Here is a 22,216-nt window from a genome sequence, read left to right on the forward strand (position 1 = left end):
GTCTTGGGTCCCCCACAACCGAGGTCCAAAACCTGTTATTACCAATAACTGGCTGTGAGACCTCTGTCAAGTCCCTCACTGACCTGAGCTTACCTGTAAATGGTAATAACACCATACACGCTATGACTTTTACGAGGCTTGGAAGAGTTCATACGTGGAAAGCTTCTAGCACAACACAGGGCACATGGCAGTGCCTAATAAGTGTCAGTTGCCCCATCACCTAGTTGTAAAGGCGTGATGTCTAAAGTGTGTGTTCTCCTCCGCGGAAAGCGCTCACACAAAGGCTTAGTCAAGAAGATCGATTCTGCAGCATCAGGACCACCAGGGTTCTATAACTGGCTTCCCTTCATGCTAGTCATTGAGCCTTAAATACTGGGCTCAACATCTCTGAGCTTCAATTTCCTTACCTACAAAACAGGAACAAAAGTGTCCACCAGGGCTCTTGTGAGGATTAAGATAATAATTTTAAGTTCCTTACACAATGAATAGCACATGATAACATCTCAATAAAACAACCGTACATAAGATCCAGCAAAGTCATCTTCTCTATAGCTTTAATCTGGATCTAAGTACCCGTAAACAGGAAAGAAAAATAAAAAACGATACAGAACTTTTAGAGCTGCATGCAACCCTACATATTTCGATCATCAAATTCTCTCACTTAAGAGATGGGTAAACCAAGGCCCAAGACCAAATAATGAGCTACTGGAGCAGCCAGGAATAGAACCCAGGTTTCTTGATTCCCATCTTCCTGTGCAGAGTTTTTCCCACCGTAGCGTGCTGCCTCCAAAATATAAAATAGCGATGGCAACGAAAGCAACAGAGCTTAGTCCAGATCAGAAAATTCCAGAAAGAGGCCATCATCCCAGGTGATCTGAGTCGCGTGACGCTGGAACCAGGCTTCTCCGGAAGGGGATCTACCAGATCCCAGGGCAAGGGTCCTTCCCCTCTGACACGGAAGGGGATCTACCAGATCCAGGGCAAGGGTCCTTCCCCTCTGACACATCCGTGCTCTTACAGACCGAGAGGCCTCAGGGACCCCAAGGGCAAGGAAAGCACATGATGCACTTTATCTTCAGCCCACATGACTGGGCACAGCCAAGAAGAGAACTTTGGCATCTTTATCAAAGCATCAAGGCATGTGATAATAGGACCGTCAGAGTAGCTGCAACACCAGCTGCAGTAAAAAAACGTACATGAGAACCACAAGCCCCACCACCCGCTTCCTCTCCCCCGACCTCCTGCTGCCTCTCCTGCCAAGACATGGGAGATACCACCAATGACTCAGGCAGCACTGAGCTCGAATCTGGGCTCCATCCCCCGCCCCCCACCCCTCAATGCACCCCAAAACTCAGTGAGGACAGGCAGGGCTATGACTCTCTCTCTGGACACAGTGGAAAGAGTTCAGGGGCCCAGGACTCAACCTGCAATTCCTCTCACTCAACCTCACTGCCTTTCTCTCAAGGGCCTTCTCTGTCATCCTCAGTCTGTTCGACTGTGGGTCCCTCTTCATCAGCTCCTTTAATAGAAACAGTTACCACCTGCAGAGTCCCCAGGAGGTGCTAGGTGGCCGCCACACTCTGGCTGCTTCACACGCGCTGTGTCAATGAACCCCTCCTAAATTCTGTCATTGAGAACCTGCAGGGCAGAGAAGTTCTCATTTATTCATGGCCTCCCAGCTACTGATGTGCAGAGTCGGGGTTCACGCTTTGGTTGTTGGTCCTGAGCCCTTGTTAATTCCACTGCACCCCACTCACAGCAGCCCAGCCCTGCAGAAAGTGGGGCTGAGAGAAAGGCGCTGGGGGCCTTGGGGACAGCACTTGTCTCCACTAAGCCTTGGGTCTCTCACCAAGTAAGGAGCTTAGCTTTCCAATGAGGCTTTGTGGAACCCCAGGAGACCTCCAGGGTGCCTCAGAAGCCACGCCGGGAGGGACTTGCCTGGTGGCACAGTAGTTAAGAATCTGCCTGCCAATGGAGGGGACACAGGTTTGAGCCTTGGTCCAGGAAGATCCCACATGCTGTGGCGCAACTAAGCCGTGCGCCACAACTACTGAGCCTGCACTCTTAGCCCGCGAACCACAACTGCTGGAGCCCACGTGCTGCAACTACTGAAGCATGTGCACCTAGAGCCCGTGCTCTGCAACAAGAGAAGCCACCGCAATGAGAAGCCCGTGCAGCGCAATGAAGAGTAGCCCCTGCTCGCCGCAACTAGAGAAAACCCGCGCACAGCAAAGAAGACCCAATGCAGCCAAAAATAAATAAATAAATGTATTAAAAAAAAAAAAGAAGAAGAAGAAACCACCGGGGGCAGTCAAGCAGGTTGGCCCGCACCCCCTCTTCAATCCGCATAGCTTCATTTTCATCTGCTTTTTACACTGAGGTTGAATATAAGATTTCATTTTCAGAACGAGGCCTCTTACCAAGAGAAAAAGGAAAGAAGGGAGGGAGGGAGGGAGGAAAATAGGAAGGGAGAAAGAAGGAAGCAAGCTTAGCTAGCTGGAAAACCACCAAAGTAAATGAATGGATGCCTTCTAAAGAAAAGGGAAAGAAGAGGGGGTCCCCTCCCTCCTTTACAAGTTAAAACACGGCAGCAACGTACGTTTAAATCATCAGCAATTCCTTAAAGATCATTACAAATCAGAGCAGCAAGATAGAAGGAACAAAGAAAGAGACCAAAAAAAAAAAAAAAAACAACGCCATCCCAAATGAAGAGGTCACCATTTACTGGCTCTCCGATGCCCTCCCTGCCTCAGGTGTCAGACCCCAGAAAGACGAGAGGGTCCCCGGACAAGAGGGGAGACCCAGGAGCCCTCAGGAAAGTTTTGGGGCGAAGGAAATAATAACAGAAAGGATGGGACCAGCAGTCTGGACTAGGAAGGAGCATCTGGTCCTGACTTCCCCTTGTGGGGTATTAAAGGACGGTGGCCGATGGGAACGGGTGAGCACAGATCCCCGCACCTCCTTCTCTGAGCATGTAAATAGCTCTTTGCTTGGGGCTATAAACTCTTCTTTATAAACCCAGATCTTCACCCAATAAATCCGATTCAAAGAGACAAGGACGCGTGACTTTTCTTGTCCCTGCAGCCTACTTCGCCCACCAGCCTCCTTCCAGGATGAGGGCCTGTGGATTCCCAAAGACAAGTACCACCACGTCCAAGGATTCCAAACACACACTCATGCCCTTGCACCCTCGGCCCAACATCGGGTTTTTCCAGTCTCTCTTCTCTAATTAAAAGAGCCGGGGGCTTCCCTGGTGGCGCAGTGGTTGAGAGTCCTCCCGCCGATGCAGGGGGCGCGGGTTCGTGCCCCGGTCCGGGAAGATCCCACGTGCCGCAGAGCGGCTGGGCCCGTGAGCCATGGCCGCTGAGCCTGCGCGTCCGGAGCCTGTGCTCCGCAACGGGAGAGGCCACAACGGTGAGAGGCCCGCGTACCGCAAAAAAAAAAAAAAAGAGCCAGAAATTCTGAGGAAGTGTCAGCTCTGAATAGGCACTCAGTGTTCTCTGTCCCCCATTTGAGAGTCAGAGGGACTTTCTCCTATGCCCCTTCTCCCTCCTACACTGTGGTCTCTTCCAGCAAAACCCTCCCAGAGGGAACGCTTCCCCTTTCCACCGACTGCCTCTTCCCTAACACCTGCGATAGAGGAAATCAAGCAATAACGGTACCCTGGGTGAGCCTCGCACTTTTACTTTCAAGATGATGCTCTGGCTGAACAGTCTGAGGCAAGAATTGGCCCCATTTGGAGATGAAGACACTGAGGAATAAACCCAAGGCCAGTGAGTCGCGGGACAACTGAACAGGAGGCAAAGTCCCTGACGGCCCTGCTCCACGCGTTCTGCCATAACAATGATACCACCAGATAAATGTGTATTTTGTTGCAGGCGCTCTTGTGGTTTCACACATATTATTTAATTCTCACGGCAACCTTATGAGAGACAAATAGGACTTTCCCCATTGACAGCTGAGACAACTACTTAATTAGATTAAATAACTTGTCCCAGGTGATTCAGCTAATAAGTGGCAGAGTTAGGACTCAAAAGCAGGTGTGTGGGAGCCAAGAGCCCCAGTTCTTACCCTCTACACTCTATTTGAAGATGCCCTTCCCATGCTGGATCAGAAACACGCCCTCACTTATTTCAGGGGATGCTGCAATGTCAGTACAACTAAATTGATCTAATCTATACGCATGAATGAAAAAGATAGCAGTGCATATAATCCCATGAATGTGCAGGTATGTGGAGCTATATCTGACTGCCTGAGTTGAAAACCCAGCTCTGCCACGCAGGTACCTGTGTGACCTTAAACAAGTGACTTAACCTCTCTGAGACTCGGTTTCCTTGTTTGTAGCATGAATAATCTGCTCATAGAACTGTTGTGAGGATTAAATTAGTGAATGCATGTGAAGTGTTTAGAGCAATGCTGGGTACATATTAAACTCCCAAGACCATGCCATGCAGACAGTTTTCTCTAAAAAGTGTTTCCGCAAAAGATGCGACTCTAATGCCAATTCTCAGAAGGTGGCAGCAGGACCCTTAGAATGAGCTAAATTGTAGTTCATTTATTTGAATGAAGTCATTTCTCTACTATACGGATTTAAAGAAATAAACCTCCTCCTGAATTTTGCTTTTGCGACATTCTCACAAATTTTGACCTTTACTACTCTCATTATCATTCATTTCTAAATAGTTTGTCATTTCCATTTTGGTTTCTTTTGAACCCAAGGGTTATTTTATTTTTTAATTTTTTTGCGGTACACGGGCCTCTCACTGTTGTGGCCTCTCCCGTTGCGGAGCACAGGCTCCGGACACGCAGGCTCAGCGGCCATGGCTCACGGGCCCAGCCACTCCGCGGCATGTGGGATCTTCCCGGACCGGACCGGGGCACGAACCCGCGTCTCCTGCATCGGCAGGCGGACTCTCAACCACTGCGCCACCAGGGAAGCCCCCAAGTGTTATTTTAAAGGGTGGTTTTAAATTTCCAAAGTGGGTAAACCTGGGGAGGACTGTGATTGTATTGTTAATTTCTAATTTTATTATATCAACATCAGGGAGCATGGCCTATATGGCTTAACATTTTGTGGAATTTGACATTTTATTTATGTCTTAATACATGGTATTTTTTAATCTTCTATGTGTGCTTGAAAAGATCTTGCATTCCATTTGTTGGATACAAAAATCATCAAAGTTTCATCCCCACACGCCATGTTAATTCCTCTGCTTTTGTTTCTCAGGACCTCTGAGCTAGGTCTAGAGAAGGAGCAGGGAAAAGGGATGGAAGTTCATCTACAGAGAGGAAGGAGGAAAAACAAAACAAAAATGCCCTGCAGGCAGATGTTGTCTATACTGATGAGTAATCTGTGGCTAGGGAGGTTAATTCATCCAGAATCACAGGGCTAGTAAGGAACAAAGCCAGGGCTGGAACCCTGCTTGGTCCAACCCAGTGTTCACAGTGGGTTTTTTTTTTTTTTTTTTTTTTTTTTTTTGCGGTACGCAGGTCTCTCACTGTTGTGGCCTCTCCCGTTGCGGAGCTGTGCTCCGGACGCGCAGGCTCAGCGGCCATGGCTCACAGGCCCAGCTGTTCCGCAGCATGTGGGATCTTCCCGGACCGGGGCACGAACCCATGTCCTCTGCATCCGCAGGCGGACTCTCAACCACTGCGCCACCAGGGAAGCCCCACAGTGGGTTGTTTTAAAGAAGGATCTTGGGGTCTCATAACCAACCACCTCGCCTACTACCTTCTCCTTCTCACTCACTACAAGGTCCCATCCACAGTAACAGGTCCATCTGTCCATCTACTCGGCCAACACGATTTATTGAACATCTATCATTTCCCAAGCAATAGTACAGAACGCTGGAGAAACAGACCAAACTCAGCACCCCCTGCCCTTCGGGACCTCATGGTCTCAAATGGGAGGCAGACAGGCACACAGGTCATTGCAATGCCACGTGGTAAATGATGACAGCACTTAGCACAAGGAATTGTACACCCAGGAGAAGGTGGCGCACACCACTGTCACCTGAAGTCAAGGCGGAGCCCAGGGAAGGGGGAGGTATTAGAAAACGGATGCAAAGGTGACTTCTCGGGGAGATTTTGAAGGTTGCATGGATGTACACAAAGGATACCTACAGGAAGTCCATCTGGGGTGAGAAGACCACACCTTTTCCTGCTTTCCCTCTCACCCCAGGAGCATTCAAGGAGATTCAAAGGTTACCCTCTTCTGCTTCCTCCCCTACCGTAGCCTTCTCCACTTTTTCCTGACTTCCGCCCCCTCCTCCCACCCCCCACTGCCCCCTCAGCACCCCACAGTATCCAGTTGCCAAGGATACAAGAAGGAGGAAGGAGCTCAGTGTCTTCTCTAGTGCATCCTCAGCCTCTGTCCCACAAGCCCCTCACCCTAAGGATCCTCCCAGAGCACTTCACTAATAGTCATAATACCTAACAGTTACTGAGCGCCGCCTGGGATGAGGATTCTAAGATATGGGCCTTATATTTATTTACCACGGCATTTAATCTCTACAAGAATCTTCTGGGGGGCTTCCCTGGTGGCGCAGTGGTTGACAGTCCGCCTGCCGATGCAGGGGACACAGGTTCGTGCCCCGGCTCGGGAGGATCCCGCAGGCCGCAGAGCGGCTGGGCCCGTGAGCCATGGCCGCTGAGCCTGCGCTCCGCAACGGCCCGCGCACCGCAAAAAAAAAAAAAAAAAAAGAATCTTCTGGGGACCCTCCCCACCTTACAGCTGAGAAAACTATAAAGATGCAAGCAACCTCCCCAAGACCATGCAGACAGTGAGTGCCAGAGCCGGGAGGAGAGCCCAGGCAGTTTGCTGCAGAGCCCTTGGTCTCCACCACCATGGAGTGATGCCTCTTAACAGCAAATCCCACCCCCAGCTGTAGCCTGCAGCCCCCCCTCCACCCCCGCCCCCCCGCAAACATCCAAAGAACTAAAACACAGATGCTGTACCAAAGAGGTCGTGAAAAACGAGGAAAGACTGAGAAACTGTCACAGCTCAGAGGATGCTGAAGAAACATGACAGCTCAATGAAATACATTATCTTGGGTGGGATCCTAGATCAGAAAAAGGGACATCTACGGGAAAACAAGTGGAATCTAAATGAAGTCTAGAGTTTAGTGAATAGCAATGTACCAAGGTCAGTCTCTCAGTTTCGACAAAGGTACCATCATAACTTGAGATATTAACAATGGAGGAAACCCAGTAGACAAGAACTCTCTGTACTATCCTTGTAACCTTTCTGTAAATCTAAAATTAGTCTAGAATAAAACGTTTAGTTCTAAAAAAAGCAATCTTGCTGCTGTACCGCGTTGCCCTGACCCAGGCAGCTAAACATACCCAGATAGTATATGCTCTACTAATCTCTTTGGGTGCGGGCTGAACCTTACTCACGTCTCCAGATGGAGACAGGAGAATGTTGCCATGGACACGGCCCAATGCCAGAAAACAGGCTGACCTAACAGGGGAGACAGTGATGAGGGGAGGAAGCTACAAAGGGGCCTAATGTAAAAGGCTGGAGGTAAGGCCCCTCGGGACTACAGAATCTCCCAGCAAGTTCATTTGTAGAATATCCCCGTTCATCCACTGGGCAGCAAGGTTTACAGCTTTCTGAGCTGTGGGCTGGGAAGTGAAAACACAGGGGGAATGAGGCGTGTGTGGTCTGGGCTCTGAGAGAGGAGGATTTAACATAACATTACGTGGCTGCTTTTACGTATCGACAAAAATAAAGATTTGTGGAAGCCCAGGGAAGGCCTGGTGAATGCCAGATCTGGAAGCTTCCTTGTAGTGACATTGGAACTGAGCCTTGAGGGACATATAAGATTTTCCAGGGGAAGAACGAGGTTGCTAGATTTTCACCGTGGTATCCACATCTTCTCCTTCACGGTCTTTCTGAAAAGGGGCAACCCTCCGGGAGGTGTTGGGCTGGGGTACAGCTAGGAGCCTTGGAACTCATCCATCCTCATCCCGGAGGACAGAACAGTGACCCCTGGCTTCGTTAGCAAATTCATGGGTTCCCTGAGTAAACGCCGCACTTCAAGCAGGTAAAGTTGCACCAACCCAGAGGGGACGGAAAGTCCTAGTGATGAATCCGGGGTGTGTAAGGGCCAAGGTGCTGTTGATCAGTCAGTCAACGGACAAGTGTTTACTAGGGGGCTACCATGCAGAGTGCTGGCCCTTGGACCCCAGAAGAACGTCCCATCAGCCACCGCATCAAGGGCATACAGTGCAGTTGGGGAGATGATTATATACAGCGTAGGGTGATATAAATAAGCAAGACAGACTTGTTCAATTCTTGATCTCACCACTTCCCAGCTGGGGAATCTCAATCTAATCTGAACCTCAATTCCCTTAGTTGTAAAACGGCAATAATATATAACACCATCTTGCCTTGTGGAGTTCAGAGGATTAGAGACAAGGTGTGTAAGGCACCGAACACAAGTCCTTTCCGACAGTAAGTAGCAGCTCAATAAATGATCATTGTTACTGCAGTTGATACGGTGACACCAAGTCATAGAGCCATCAGACAATGGGACCTAGGAGGCGAAAGAGTCCAACCCATAAGACACAGATGGAAGGTGGTTTCAAGCCCACTTCATGGTAAGAAAAAACCCCGCTGACGTAACAGAAGTATCAATATTCCACTGCAAAGCAACATGCAGCCCATGAGGGCTGCCGGCAGGAGGGGGCATATTCTAGGCTGCGTTTAGGGAGCGTTACCTGTAAAGGGAGTTTTGGAAGCTGGGCAGGAATTTTGACAAAAGGGGAAAGGAGCCCTGAAGGGCGAGCAAACAACATGAACAATTGTTTCTTCCCAGGCTCTCGCCAGCACCCCCACCCCCGACTTCCCCGCTCCCCTCTCAGGAATAAAAATAACACTAATCCCCGGCTCTCGGCCAAGCATTTTCTCTCTGGCTTCTGGCTGATGGGTCTGTAATCCCTACTCAATCCCTATCACTCTCATCTCAGCCCTGCTCATGGCAGAACAGCTCTCCCAGGGGATGCATCCTGCCAGGGAGAGGGAGGAAGTGAGGAAGGAACCACGGACCAGTTAGCCATCTTATCACCAAAGGATGGCATCTCAATGGACAGTCTCCAGGCAGGGTGTTACAACCTGGCCGTGACCCAAAGCACCTGGCACATAGTAGGGGCTCATTAAATAGTCTTGGAAGGAATTAAGCTCTAAAGGGGACGTACAGCTCCACGTTTCTGATGGTTATACTATAACCGTGCTCCTGAGAAACTCAAATGGGGGAACTTCAAATGGGGAAGGAGGCCAAGCCACTTAAGATGCAGCAAGACACAAGGCAGAACAGAAAGAGCGAAGAGGTCAGTCTGGTCCTTAGGGCCTCAGGTGGTTGATTTCATTAGCGCGTCCTTATTGGCGCTGGTTGTGGAGGAACCAGCAAACCCCAAGATGTTTCCAGGTCTCTACAGGTCAATCTCTACAGGGATCCAAAGTCCCTGCCCTCCATCCCACACATCACTGCTTCTCTAGAGCATTATCCACCTTTGAAGTTGGGGGTTCTCTTTTCATGGAATATACCCCTTTGTTTTCCCTATATGACCATGTATTCTTTCAGACCAGGACTTTGTATAAGAACTCTGCCTAGAATTCCCTGGCGGTCCAGCGGTTAGGACTCGGTGCTTTCACTGCCGTGGCCCGGGTTCGATCCCTGGTCAGGGAGCTAAGATCCCACAAGCCATGCGGCGTGGCCAAAAAAATTAAATGACTCTGCCTAGCAGGATGCCCAGCAGGACGCTAGGCACGCAGAGGTCAAAAAGCACCGATCGTGTTGTCTGTGTGAAGCACTCGCCAACGGGAGAACGGTGAGAAAATCCAGGATCCTTGCCTTTCTTCTCAGGAGACTCCCCATGCCTCTGAAGGAATTAGATTTCAGCCTTAACACGGACTTGAACAGGAGCATCGCTTCTTCTGGGAGGAGCCCCCAGGCCCTAGTGCCCTGTCCCCAGGGGCTGGCCAATAGGGTCTTCCTGCGGCTGCTTCTGTCCCAAGGATGGGACACTGTGTCTGTTTCTTGTGTGTCTAGCTGACTGTGACCTCCCTAAGGCCCAGGAGTATGTGTTCATTACCATCCCCATCCCCAGCACCTATCAGAGGGCTTAGGACACAGTAGGCGCTTGTTTTTTTTGTTTGGGGTTTTTTTTTTTTTTTTTTGGCTGCGTTGGGTCTTCATTGCTGCGCACCGGCTTTCTCCAGTCGCAGCGAGCGGGAGTCACTCCTTGTTGCGGTGCACGGGCTGCTCATTGCAGTGGCTTCTCTTGTTGCAGAGCACGGGCTCTAGGTGCACGGGCTTCAGTAGTTGCGGCACGCGGGCTCAGTAGTTGTGGCTCGCAGGCTCAGTAGTTGTGGCACAGGGGCTTAGTTGCTCCGCAGCATGTGGGATCTTCCCGGACCAGGGCTCAAACCCGTGTCCCCTGCACTGGCGGGCGGATTCTTAACCACTGCGCCACCAGGGAAGTCCCTCCGTAAACATTTGCTGAATGAAAAGAGGGCCAGGTAAGAGGTTCCTACATGGGAATTGTCTGGACTCAGCGGATCCAAAGTTCAGCTGGTGAGAAATCAGGAGGAAATGCCTTGTGAGACAGGCTGGGTGTAGGCACCGCACATTCCTGGCAAGCCTGTCTGATGTCCCTGAAAGGGCAGGCTGCTGGGATGGCCAGCCAGGAGAGGCCATGCAAGAGATAAGATGAGCCAGGGCTTGTGACTGTAGCCTCAGGAAGGGGTGCCCTTCAGTGTGGATGCTGCTCCCAGCAGGTCAAGTTTGGGGAACTCGAATTTACTGTGGTGGGTGATTATCACGGATAATCTCGTTTCACCCTCAGTGACCCTATAGGGAGGGTACGATGACCCACTTTAGAGGAGCAACTCTGAGACCTCAGTCCTATGGACTTCAGAGCCTCCCAGTGCTTGGGACAGGCTCACAATGAAGCATCTCTAGAAACACACATCCTCAGAGTTGATGGAGGCCTTGAATCTCCTCATGTGCTTCCCCTCCCCTCCAAGAACACTCAGATTCCTACAACATGCCACATCCCAACAAGCTTCTTGCCTCCCTCCCATGTCCTGCCAGCCCAGCCCATCCTCGGGCAGCTCTGACTACCAAAAACGCTTTCTACAGAGCCCTCATGTCTGCCCATCAGCCTCGCTTCTTCACTCTTCACGTCTTCTCCTCCTATCTACCCGGAGCAGAGCTAATCCCCTGCACGTGACAGCTCTCCAGCTATCTGGAGACAGTTTACGCGTGGCCTCCCCCAGAGTTTAGAAAGAGCCCCACAGCAGAGGTTGCACCAGCGCTCAGGGTGAAATTGGTTTCATGCAGCTAGCAAACGTTGATAAAAGGAATCAGAGAGACAAGATGGTTATCTTGTTGCTGGGCGTGGGGGGTGGGGGCGCGGGGGTGTCTCTCTCCCAGGGGAAGGAGGGGCTGGTTAGCGGACGTGGGCCAGAAGCCAAAAGCCATCTAAGCCTTAACAACAAACAGTCTTCAAGAAAAACGTTAATATTGCCAGAAGGGGCTTCCGAGATCAGCCAAACTCCTTGCTTTCCAAAGGGGGATTGGAGGAGCAGAGAGGTAAAGTGACACCAAGGAACACAGCTCTTAAAGGGCAAAGCCACAATCGGAATCCTTTGAACCCACAGCCAGGGCCTCTTGCAGTGTTACCACCCATCCCCCTGCTCCACAAGGCTGGAACAGCACCTGTGATGTCAGAACAGCACTGCCATCATAACGGCGCCGTCTACAATCTCACTTCCACCACATCCCCAAGAGGGAAAGGGAGAAACACAGCATTAGCTCCATTTTACAGAAGGTAACAGTGAGGATTGGAAAAGCAAAGGGACTTGCTTGGGTTCCTCGGCAAAGTGGATTTATACTTGGAACTCAAAGCTCAGTTAAGGCTCTGTGCTGTTTGTTGGCAATGGCCGTTGAAAGGGCCATGGGAGGGACTTCCCTGGCGGTCCAGTGGTTAGGACTCCACGCTCTCACTGCCAGGAGCACAGGTTCCATCCCTGGTCGGGGAACTAAGACCCCGCAAGCCGGACATGGAATGGACTTCCTAACGTAGGGAAGGGCGCCACCTCCGCCTGCCGTCCAGTTCTGCATTGTTTTGGGACTGCCTGCTGCGTGCTCCAGGAAGATCTCTAAAACCACACTCTTCTTCCCTTTCTGCCGCCCCAGGGCAAGAGGGGTCAGCAGCCTGGGTTCCTCCCCCGGCTGAGCCCTCACCAGCTCTGTGACCTGCAGGGGTCCCTCCTTCCCAGTCTGAGCTCTAGTTTCCTCACCTTTAAAAACAAAGGCAATCAATTCTGCCCTGACAGTAAACGGGATGTTATGAAGCTCAGATGACAATGAGCAAGTAGGAGGCTGGGAGGCTCACTCCCACCATCGGTGGCTGCCCCTTGGCCTCTGTCACTTCCCCATCACCCCGGCCTCCTCCGCAGCTCTACGACCTAGAGCAGGTGAGAGGGTCAAGAAGGTCTCAGCCAAGACAACGGAGGAGAAAGAAGAATAACTGTGACATCAGCCCAGAAGCCCCTCACACTTGTACGACGCTTTATTTTTCCGAAGAGCTTTCGCAGTGACGAGCCTAAGATTTACCATTGCTTAGTCCTGTATGTGCCAGGCGCCGTACAGAGGGCTCTGCACGCTCTCTAGGGTTTAGTCCTCACAACTACCCATTTGAAAGATGACATAACTTCGGCTCCAGGGTTAGGTACGGGATGGCTGGTAAGTAGTGGAGCCAGGAGGCAAACCCAGTTCTATCCAGTCCCCTGTTCCCCAACCTTCAATGTGCTCATGATCACCCGGAGAGATTTATGAATAATCAGATTCTGATTCCATAGGTCCAGACTGAGGCCTAAGCTTCTGCGCTTCTGACAAGCTCCCAAGTAGATGGACTACCTTGTATCACGGGCTACGTTTTAAATTCCCTTAAGACAGAGCCTGAGTCACCCAATCCCCGGGGCTTAGCACTGGGCCTGCCCCACAGAATACACTTAATAATTATTTGTTCAATGAATCAATGAATGTTGGACTTAACCCATGCTTTAACACTTCTCTATACTAAGCCCCATTATATCATTTGATCTCATAACAAATCTCTAAGGCATATCAATCTCCCTTTGACAGATAAGGAAACAGGCTCAAAAGAGTTCGTAGCCTAAGGTTTTACATCTTTTGTGCAGCAGAGCCGGAAACGATCTACCTTCAGATCCTTGACCCTGACCACAGCTGTCCCAAGGATGGGGGTGGGCGTGGGAGGGGGGAAATTAATAATTACAGACAGCTGGGTGGTGAAGAGCTGCCCCCCCCCATCCAGGCACGTGACCAGCTCACAGCTCGGGAGGTCACCCACTAGAGCTGCTCTCCGGGGGCGAGGGCAGTTGTCTCAGCGTCCCCCAGGAGAGGAACGAGGAGGAGCGTGGGAGGAGGTGGGTCCTGGGCACAGTGCCAGGCAGCATGGGGCAGGTGGTGAGTGACCCTTGACCTCACAGAGAGCCCCGCTGGACCCAAGCACCCACCACCTCCCGCGGATCCCATCTCTAGACTGATGCTGTCCAGCTTGGTGGGGGGGGGGGGGGGGCGGAGACTAGAGGCATCCAGGGAAATTGCAGCCTAGCGATGAATCACCGGCACATGACCCCAGAGAGGAGGGGTGGGTGCGTCTGGGGCTTGGGGAGGACAGGCCTTGCGCCCGCCCCGCACTCCCCCCGCCCAGCCTCGATGTGGGGGAGCGAGGGAAGACCCTCTCCCGCGCAGCTCCACCCCCGCAGCCCCCGGCCCGCCCGGTTCCCGGGTGCGGCGGGACTCACGGCCTTCAACTGCTCCAGCCGGTCCTTCATCCTGGTGCCCAGGCGCCCGGAGGCAGGTGAGCGCGTCCCAGGTGAGCGGCCGGAAGTGGCGGCCGGGCCCGGCCAGGACGGAGGAGCAGGCGGAGGCGGGCGGCGGCCGCGGGCGAGAAGGAGCGTCCGAGGCCACTGGAGGCTCCGCCGCGCCGCCCTCTCCGGCCCAGCCGGCGCCGCGTACTCCAAATCCGGCTCCCCGGCCGGCGCCGGCGCGCAGCGCTGATCCGCCCGGCGGACCCGCCCCTTACCTGGGCCGCGCCCCGCGCTCCTCCTTAAAGGGCCAGTGCCCCGCCGCCGCCCGGCCACCCTCCACGCCTCTCACTCCACCTCCCGTAGCTCCGGGTCCCCCGATGGAGCAGCAATGGGAGATCCCGCCGCGAGTGGGTCTGTCTGACCTCAATTCCAGCCTTTCCATTCAACAGCCATTCACTACCTGTGCCGGGCTCTGTGCTAGGATCCAGCCCTCAACAGACTGATTCATTGCTAGGCGGCGCCAACATCCCGTACACGAGGAACTCTAAGACAACGTGATTCGTGCCGTAACAGGTGGGAGAGAGAGAGCAATTAATTCTGCCTGGAGGAAGGGCATTCCGAGTAAAGGAATGCTCACGGTCCGGGGGACTGCGTGCTGGAGCTGAAAGAGTGTGTTCCTCGTGGAAATAACTGGAGGTGAGGCGGGGTGGGGAAGGCTGGGACGAAGAATTTGGATTTTATGATGTTGGCAATGGGGATCCTTAAGAGAAATGCAAGCAGTTCAATGATGAAATCAGAACACCTGCCACTAACAAAGTGTATACCTTTGGCAAGTTATTGTTTCTCTAGGGGACTCCGTTTCTGTATCTATAAATCAGAGATATTACCCACTTCCCAGTTTGCTGTGGGGCCTTGTTGACAGAGGAGGAATGACTGATTCGTCACCTGTGGAGCAGAGCTGTAAGAGGAGGATGTGTGTATTGGAAAGCTTAAGCTTTCCTACCTGATCCCCTAGGTGAGTAGTACCTGATCCCACTTTCTGAAAAGTGGGCGGTTTCTTCGCACTGCCCCTCCGTCTTTCTCCCCTCCCCGGCCCCACACCTCCACCCTCTCTTCCCTCTTCCCCATTTATCTTCCTTCTTGGGAACAGATGACATATCCAGCAGATATGGAGTGGAGCTCAATAAATAGGACTGACTGGCCTAAGATTCAATCCTCAAATCAGGGAAAGAATCTGAGCTATGCATCCAGATTAAAGGGCTGTAGGACTTCCCTGGTGGTGCAGTGGTTAAGAATCCGCCTGCCAGTGCAGGGGACACGTGTTCGAGCCCTGGTCCGGGAAGACCCCATATGCCACGGAGCAGCTAAGCCCGTGCGCCACAACTACTGAGCCTGCGCTCTAGAGCCCTCGCGCTACAACTACTTAAGACACAACGAGGGAAGCAGCCACCGCAATGAGAAGCCCGTGCACCACAACGAAGAGTAGCCCCCACCCACCGCAACTCGAGAAAGCCCGCGCGCAGCAACGAAGACCCAACGCAGCCAAAATTAAATAAATAAATATTTTTTAAAAGGGCTGTAAATATTTTCGTAATTCTAACAGAACTTTGCCCTGTTCTGCAATCTTAGCGCTTGCTCCGTGCTGACTTCATCCTCTCCCATGAAGATACGGTCTGTAATCCTCGCTCTAGTCCTGCACACTTCCTTCTACCCCAGGCGCTCTCTAGGTGAATTAATTTCCAGTCTTTGGTAAAGGGAAGGCTTCTGCGTCCCCTGGTGGTCAGAAATGGAAACGGTAAGCTAATCAGAGATCGCATTCCACCTCCCTTCCGTAACAAATTTTTGTTAATGGGGATAGCTAAGTTTCCGCGCTTCAGGAAAAGAGAGTCTTCTGAGGAGACAGATATGTGAACAGCTCTTTACATTAGACGTCTGAAAAGGACCACAGGAAATGATCAAGGATGGCCATTCAGCCTCTGCCTGAATGCATTTTAATTTTTTCAGTTTTTTCACTCAAGCATCTTCTCTGGTTGAACAGTTCCAACTGTTGTTTAAAAGTGTTTTGTTATATGAAACAAAAATTTTCCTTCCTATAACTTCCACCACTGTTTCTTGCTCTTCGCCTTTGTCCAAACATTTAAGAAATTTAATCTGTCCTTCACAAGACAGGCTTTCCATGAAGGGACAGTAGCTGTGGAGCCACAGAACGATTGCTGACACACAGCCAGGAGGACTGAGTTCTAGACACAGTTTCTGCCACAAAACAGCTATCACTTGACATCGCACAATCTATTCTCTCATCTGTGAGGTAAGGAGGCTGATCAAAACTAGTGATCCTCGAACTTTTCCAGATCAAGAACATCATACGTTCTTTCTTTTCATTTGTGGATATCTTCTTTTGAATGATTCCATATCCCTTAGAAAATACATTTACTAGGTAATCAGAATTTGGTTTCCTCAAACTCATAGATACAGAGAACAGACGATTGCCAGAGATGGGGAGCGGGGAGCAAAATGGGTGAAGGGAGTCGAAAGGTACAAACTTCAAATTATAAAAAAAGTAAGTCCCGGGGATGTAATGTACAGTATGGTGACTATAGTTAATAATACTGTATTGTATATTTGGAGTTGCTAACAGAATAGATCCTAAAAGTTCTTATCAAGGGTCCTCTCTGCTATTGTCAAACTTGTTTTTATAAACTCCTATTTTGTATTTTATTTTGGTATATCAATCTTGAGTACTTTATTGTCAGGTCTTCATTGGTAACCCCCTTCCCTATGACAGTACAGTGTGTACTCAATTTTGGAGCATGGAAAATACATGTACTTGTTTTGTACCTGTAGTTTGGTTATATAATTGACATCTTTGGGCTTTGGGCTTTCCAAAATTTTAAGGCTGTAATGAGGAGTCACATCTACAATCATCAATATATTCTCTACAGTTCTCTGCAATGAATATGCTCCCTTAATTAAATCATGATGCTGGAAAAAAAAAAAGGTCTTATCAAAACAAAAACAAAGTTGTGGGCTTCCCTGTTGGCGCAGTGGTTGAGAGTCCGCCTGCCAATGCAGGGGACGGACGCGGGTTCGTGCCCCAGTCCGGGAGGATCTCACATGCCGCGGAGCGGCTGGCCCCGTGAGCCACGGCCGCTGAGCCTGCGCGTCCGGAGCCTGTGCTCCGCAACGGGAGAGGCCACAACGGTGAGAGGCCCGCGTACCGCTAAAAAAAAAAAAAAAAAAGTTGTAACTATGTGAGGTGATGGCTATACTGTGGTGATCATTTTGGGATTAACATACACACACTACTATATAGAAGATAGATAACCAACAAGGACCTACTGTATAGCACAGGGAACTCTATATTCAGTGGTAACCTATAAGGGAAAAGAATCTGAAAAGGAATGGGCATGTGTATATGTATAACTGAATTACTTTGCTGTACACCTGAAACTAACACATTATAAATCAACTATACATGAATAAAATTTTTTTAAAAATCATTATGTTGCACACCTTAAACTAATGCAATGTTATATGTCAATATATATTTCAATAAAACTAGGAAACAAAAAAGAAATTTGGTTTCCTAGGAGAGGATATTTCCATGAAGGGAAAAAAAAAAAAATGACCTTTTGGTTAGCCTATGTGGCCATAACAGAAATGACCATTTGATTTTCCTTAACCTTTTTACACATTGAAAGCAGCATAAAGAGCGCTCTGAACTGCACGTGGAGTCCAGGAACCCAGGAAGGGAAGCATCGGTAGAGTTCTCTTCTTATGACATTCTATTCGAAGGGAGTTGTCACAGACTTCAAGCCTTTTTTTAAAAACTCCTATTAGGTATGAACCCTATTTTGTTCATTTTCTATTAATATTTGCTCTTCCTTGACAGGCAGAAGTCTGGATTGCAGCAGCTAGCTGTGTAAAATAAACTGAAGAAAGTCAAGTTACTGAGGGACAAGGGACCTGGGTGAGGAGAGGCCATGGGCTGGTGAGGAAGACTGACACTGAGCCCAAGTGGACTGTGAGGTCTCCACGTATGGACAGTGACGTAAGGTCCCAGGCTTAGTAGGATCCCCCTCCTCTCTGATGTATTTTTATTTTTCTGCTCTACCAGGGTGCTTGGTTTCCCACCATGTCTAGTGTGTAGCTGTTTCCCCACTAAACAAATATGGCAAGATTAAATCAAGTGTTTGCATTTTGGCTATAGAGAAGTCAGCCAACACTTAATTTCACCTTTACAAACAAACCAAAAAGAGGATCCTGGGGTTTGGGGCTCCGCTTCCCTCTCTCTTTCCTCTAAGCCTGTTTCTCTCCCACTGGAAAATAAACACTGAGCCTTATACCACCTTGACCCTCAGGGCCTGCTGAGGAACAGGTGAGACCACTTTCTGGCGATTGTACCTGGAGGCAGTGTCCCCAGGGTGCGGTGTTCAATAGAAAGAGATAAAGGAGCTAGAAAATGGAAGGGGAAGGTCCTTTCTGTTCCCCACAGCAATTCTTCCCCACCGCAGGGAGGATGGAGAATACACTTCCTGACTTGTAGTTTTCACCCCCTTATAGTTTGTATTAGTTATCTATTGCCGCATAACAAATTGCCCTAAAACAGCTTGAAACGACATTACCCTCTGGTTTCTGTGATTCAGGAATCCAGGTGCAGTTTCGCTGGGTGCCTCTGCCTTACTGCAATTAAGGTGTTGGCTGGAGGCTGCGTCTCATCTCATGGCTTGACTGGGAAAGGATCTGCTTCCAAAGTCACTCACGTGGTTGCCAGCAGGATTCAGTTCTTCAAGGGCTGTACTTCACCCCGTGGGCCTCTTCATAGGGTAGCTCACAACATGGCAGCTGAATTCCATCAGCCCAAGCAGGTGAGAGGGATAGAGAAAGAGAGAGAAAAGCCAAAGTGTTTTTGTAACCTAGTCTCGGCTGTAACATCACTTTTGCCATACTGTATCGATTAAAAGAGAAGCCCTAGGTTCAGCCCACACTCAAGGCCAGGAGATTACACAAGGTGGGGAAGGCCGAGAGCCATCTCAGCCGCTGCCTAGAACACAATTCAAATCCCAAATTCATGCCACAGTTATGCTCTTTCACCTTAGAGCTCTCTTCTCCCCTGTATCTGAACTGGACAACTCTGACCCATTCCAGGATTAAGTGTCCCTCAAACATGCTTCCCTGACAGCCTGGACTTCAAAATAGCCCTACCACACTGTGTAACCTGGTCTAGTTCCTGTACCTTCTATGAGCTCCGCGAGGCCAGCAGCCTTGTCTCTCCTTTTCACTAATGCGAACCCAGACCCCAGCCTCGGCCCCGAAACGTCCTTGTAGGCGCTCAGTTAGGGTTTTTACCAAATTAATTAAGTGAAGCTTCTTGTCCTATGGCTCCATTATGTCTGTCTTCTGATTAAAATTCATCAGTGGCTCCTTATTACAAGATTAGGGAGTCCAGACTCTTCTTAGAATGGCATTCAAGCCCTTGTGCAGTCTGGCCCCAGCCCAAGGTACTGTCACTCCCTGACACACACAGCCCCACCTTCAGCTTCCTCAAACACCCACCTCTTCTCTGCATCGAATACGCCCAGGATTTCCCCCCCATCTCTGCCTGATTTGTCCTTTTTCCATTTCATGTCTGACAAATCCCTACTCCTCCTCCAAGACCGAGGCCTTCTCCAGTTCACGTCTCCCTGGCCCTCTGCCCTCCCGCCCCAAACAGTACTTGTTCAGATCTATTTTAAAAGCAGGGCTTCCCTGGTGGCGTAGTGGTTGAGAGTCCACCTGCCGATGCAGGGGACACGGGTTCGTGCCCGGGTCCGGGAAGATCCCACATGCCACGGAGTGGCTGGGCCCATGAGCCATGGCCGCTGAGCTCTGCGCGTCCAGAGTCTGTGCTCCGCAACGGGAGAGGCCACAACAGTGAGAGGCCCACGTACCGCAAAAAAAAAAAAGCAAACCCTGGGTTGTCTTACACCTCGTTGCTTACATATCTGTTGAGAGCAATGACCAGGTATTATATTATTCACCTTCCAGGGCTACTGTGAGGTAGGTGCACTGCAATTATTTGGAGGATAAATCAAAGAATAGTCGACTACTATTCTTGTGTAGTGTGTGACTACACACACACACTCACACACACACACTCCCTAGGGATTCTCCTCTCCTCTCCCTAAGGAGGAAAGACGATCCTTCCTGGATCTTAAAACTAAATGCAATTGCAACTCCCTGTGCCACTGAACTGTGTGTTTAAAACAATGTATTTTAAAGACACAGAGGACAGACTTGTGGTTGCCAGGGGCAAGGGGGTGGGTGGGGAAGGGATGAAGTGGGAGTTCGGAATTAGCAGATGCAAAATATTGTACATAGGATGGATAAATAACAAGGTCCTACTGTATAGCACAGGGAACTATATTCGATATCCTGTAATAAACCATAATGGAAAAGAATATGAAGGATGTATATATATATATAACTGAATCACTTTGCTATACATTAGAAATTAATACCACATTGTAAATCAACTATACTTCAATAAAGTAAATTTTTTTAAAATAATGTGCTTTGTTTATAAAGATGTTTTATATCATGTTGTTCAGATGTTTTCCTAACACGAATCTCCCTATACCACATACCTATGCCTATGCCTATGATTTAACAATATAAATAATTTGCACCATATTCATTTGTTTTTATGTTTATACAAACTCCTCAATCCCTGGAGCCCTTAAGCACGTAGTTCTCCGAGGAGCCTGGTAAGGTAAGTGGGAAGACTCAGTGAGGAAACCTCGAGCAGAGAAGCCTGCCGTTACTTCTGAGCTGCAGAAGACGTGCTTGCTTCTTACAACACCTGTGAAACACCTATCAAGAGTAACAGGATAAACATAGGGAAACCTTAGGTGAAAGGAATTGAACACTTATGTCTTTAAACTTCTGGTATTTAAAAAAATGAGCCATCTAGTGCATTTCTCCATGTCGATGTTTGAATAACCATGCTGCCTCTTTTATTATCCTTTTACAGTTTGGGTTTTTTTTTTCCCTTGGAGATCTCACAATAACTCGGGGAGACAGAGTAGATAGTATTGTCCCCATTTTATTATGCAACTGAATTGTCAGAAAAATGAAGCGATTTTCCCAAGCTCTTATTGGACAGTCATAGCATGTTGGGAGAGTGGTTTTGTGCCCAGGCTTTGGGGACCACGCTGCCCAGGTCAAATCTCAGTTTTATGTTTACTGGCTGTGTGACCTTGAACAAGTTACTTAGCCTCCCTGTGTCTCAGTTTCCTTATATGTAAGCAGAGATAATAATCGCACGCATTTCATGGGTTATTATGATGATAAATGGGTTGGTATATGGCAATCATTAATTCCCTTATTCAATCACTGGAAAAGAAGCCTGCTAACTCATAACTGCACTGTTTTCTCAAAGAGCGTGGGGAATTGAGAAGTGCCTGGAATATTTCAATCACTAGTGAAATCGCTCTCTTTTTATCCAGTCAGCCTTAGCCACGGCAGCATTTTCCACAGTAGATTCAACAAGATAAAATATTTCCTAAGAGATTCCAAGGAATAAAAGAGTTTGGTGGTGACAATTTAGGAAACATGCAACATGCATCCCTCATCTTGGAGTGTCATGACTGCACGTTTGCACAGTACAGGCACTGAATAAACCTTCAGTAAACCGCTAGTTTTATTTTAATCAGCACAGTATTCTTCACATTTGTTTGACTGTATAATGTTCATTTCCTCCAAACACCTATTATCCAACAGGATTGGTGTGCTACAGATAATAACACTGACCTAGTAGATTATCCAACAGGATTGGTGTGCTACAGATAATAACACTGACCTAGTAGAACACTGCAGTAGGACATAGGAGGAGCAGCAAGCCACTGTAAGTGAACCAGAGAAGATGCTTTTGGGTCCTCGTCTTTCAAAAGAGTAAGATGACATTTCAGCTTCATGTAATATGACTTCTGGTCATGGTTTCTGCCCTGTAGGCCTGTGATACACGTCAGAAAAAATAAAAGAAAAATGTCATGGCACACGTGTTATGCTTTTCCAGGTAGGGAAACAGAGGTTGTTTCCCTACGTAGCTGATTCCCTTGTTTTTGTGCCCCCACAGTTCTCTCCTCCAGAAATGCCCTTCCTGCCCCTCTGCGTACCTGCAGACCTGAAGACCTGGCGTGGTGCCGCGCATGTGCCACCTTCCCCATCAAACTAACCTGGATTCCCTTCGCTGACCCTCCTTTGGTGGCTCATAGCATTGCATCACTTGGCCCTTGGTGTAATCGTGGTGTATGTTCTCATATACTGCTGGACTTTTAACTTCCTTCCGGGCAGAAGCTGCCTCTTACTTACCTTTCCATTTCCTGTTCC

At 49.4% G+C, this 22,216-nt stretch overlaps 1 protein-coding gene and 1 long non-coding RNA gene across 16 annotated transcripts in view; one reads left to right on the top strand and one right to left on the bottom strand.

Moving 5' to 3' along the window:
- The window catches only part of STX3 (syntaxin 3), a 145,436-nt gene extending 131,258 nt beyond the window's left edge, over window positions 1–14,178 (bottom strand). For 7 of the 12 annotated variants that reach the window (XR_009564839.2, XR_009564838.2, XR_009564836.2 and 4 more), the window contains exon 1: window positions 13,841–14,110. Coding sequence is in view for 8 of the 12 variants with exons in the window: in XM_060303161.2 (XP_060159144.1) it covers window positions 13,841–13,870 (30 nt within the window). In the remaining 4 variants the exon portion in view is untranslated. Of the gene's footprint in view, window positions 1–13,840 lie in introns of all 12 variants that reach the window. The other 5 variants (XR_009564837.2, XM_060303162.2, XM_060303166.1 and 2 more) reach the window with 4 other exon arrangements.
- On the top strand, window positions 13,678–20,356 carry LOC115848531 (uncharacterized). Of its 4 annotated transcripts, none has more exons than XR_009564842.1 (5): window positions 13,678–13,896; window positions 14,296–14,861; window positions 14,997–16,154; window positions 17,739–17,897; window positions 18,493–20,356. It is a non-coding gene; the product is annotated as an uncharacterized lncRNA (long non-coding RNA). The 4 variants fall into 4 exon arrangements; XR_009564843.1 differs by having other exon boundaries at window positions 15,476–16,154; XR_009564841.1 differs by having other exon boundaries at window positions 14,280–16,154.
- Window positions 20,357–22,216: the final 1,860 nt, after the last annotated feature.

This window comes from Globicephala melas, chromosome 8, assembly GCF_963455315.2.
Source record: "Globicephala melas chromosome 8, mGloMel1.2, whole genome shotgun sequence".
In the NCBI taxonomy this organism is placed as follows: Eukaryota; Metazoa; Chordata; class Mammalia; order Artiodactyla; family Delphinidae; genus Globicephala; species Globicephala melas.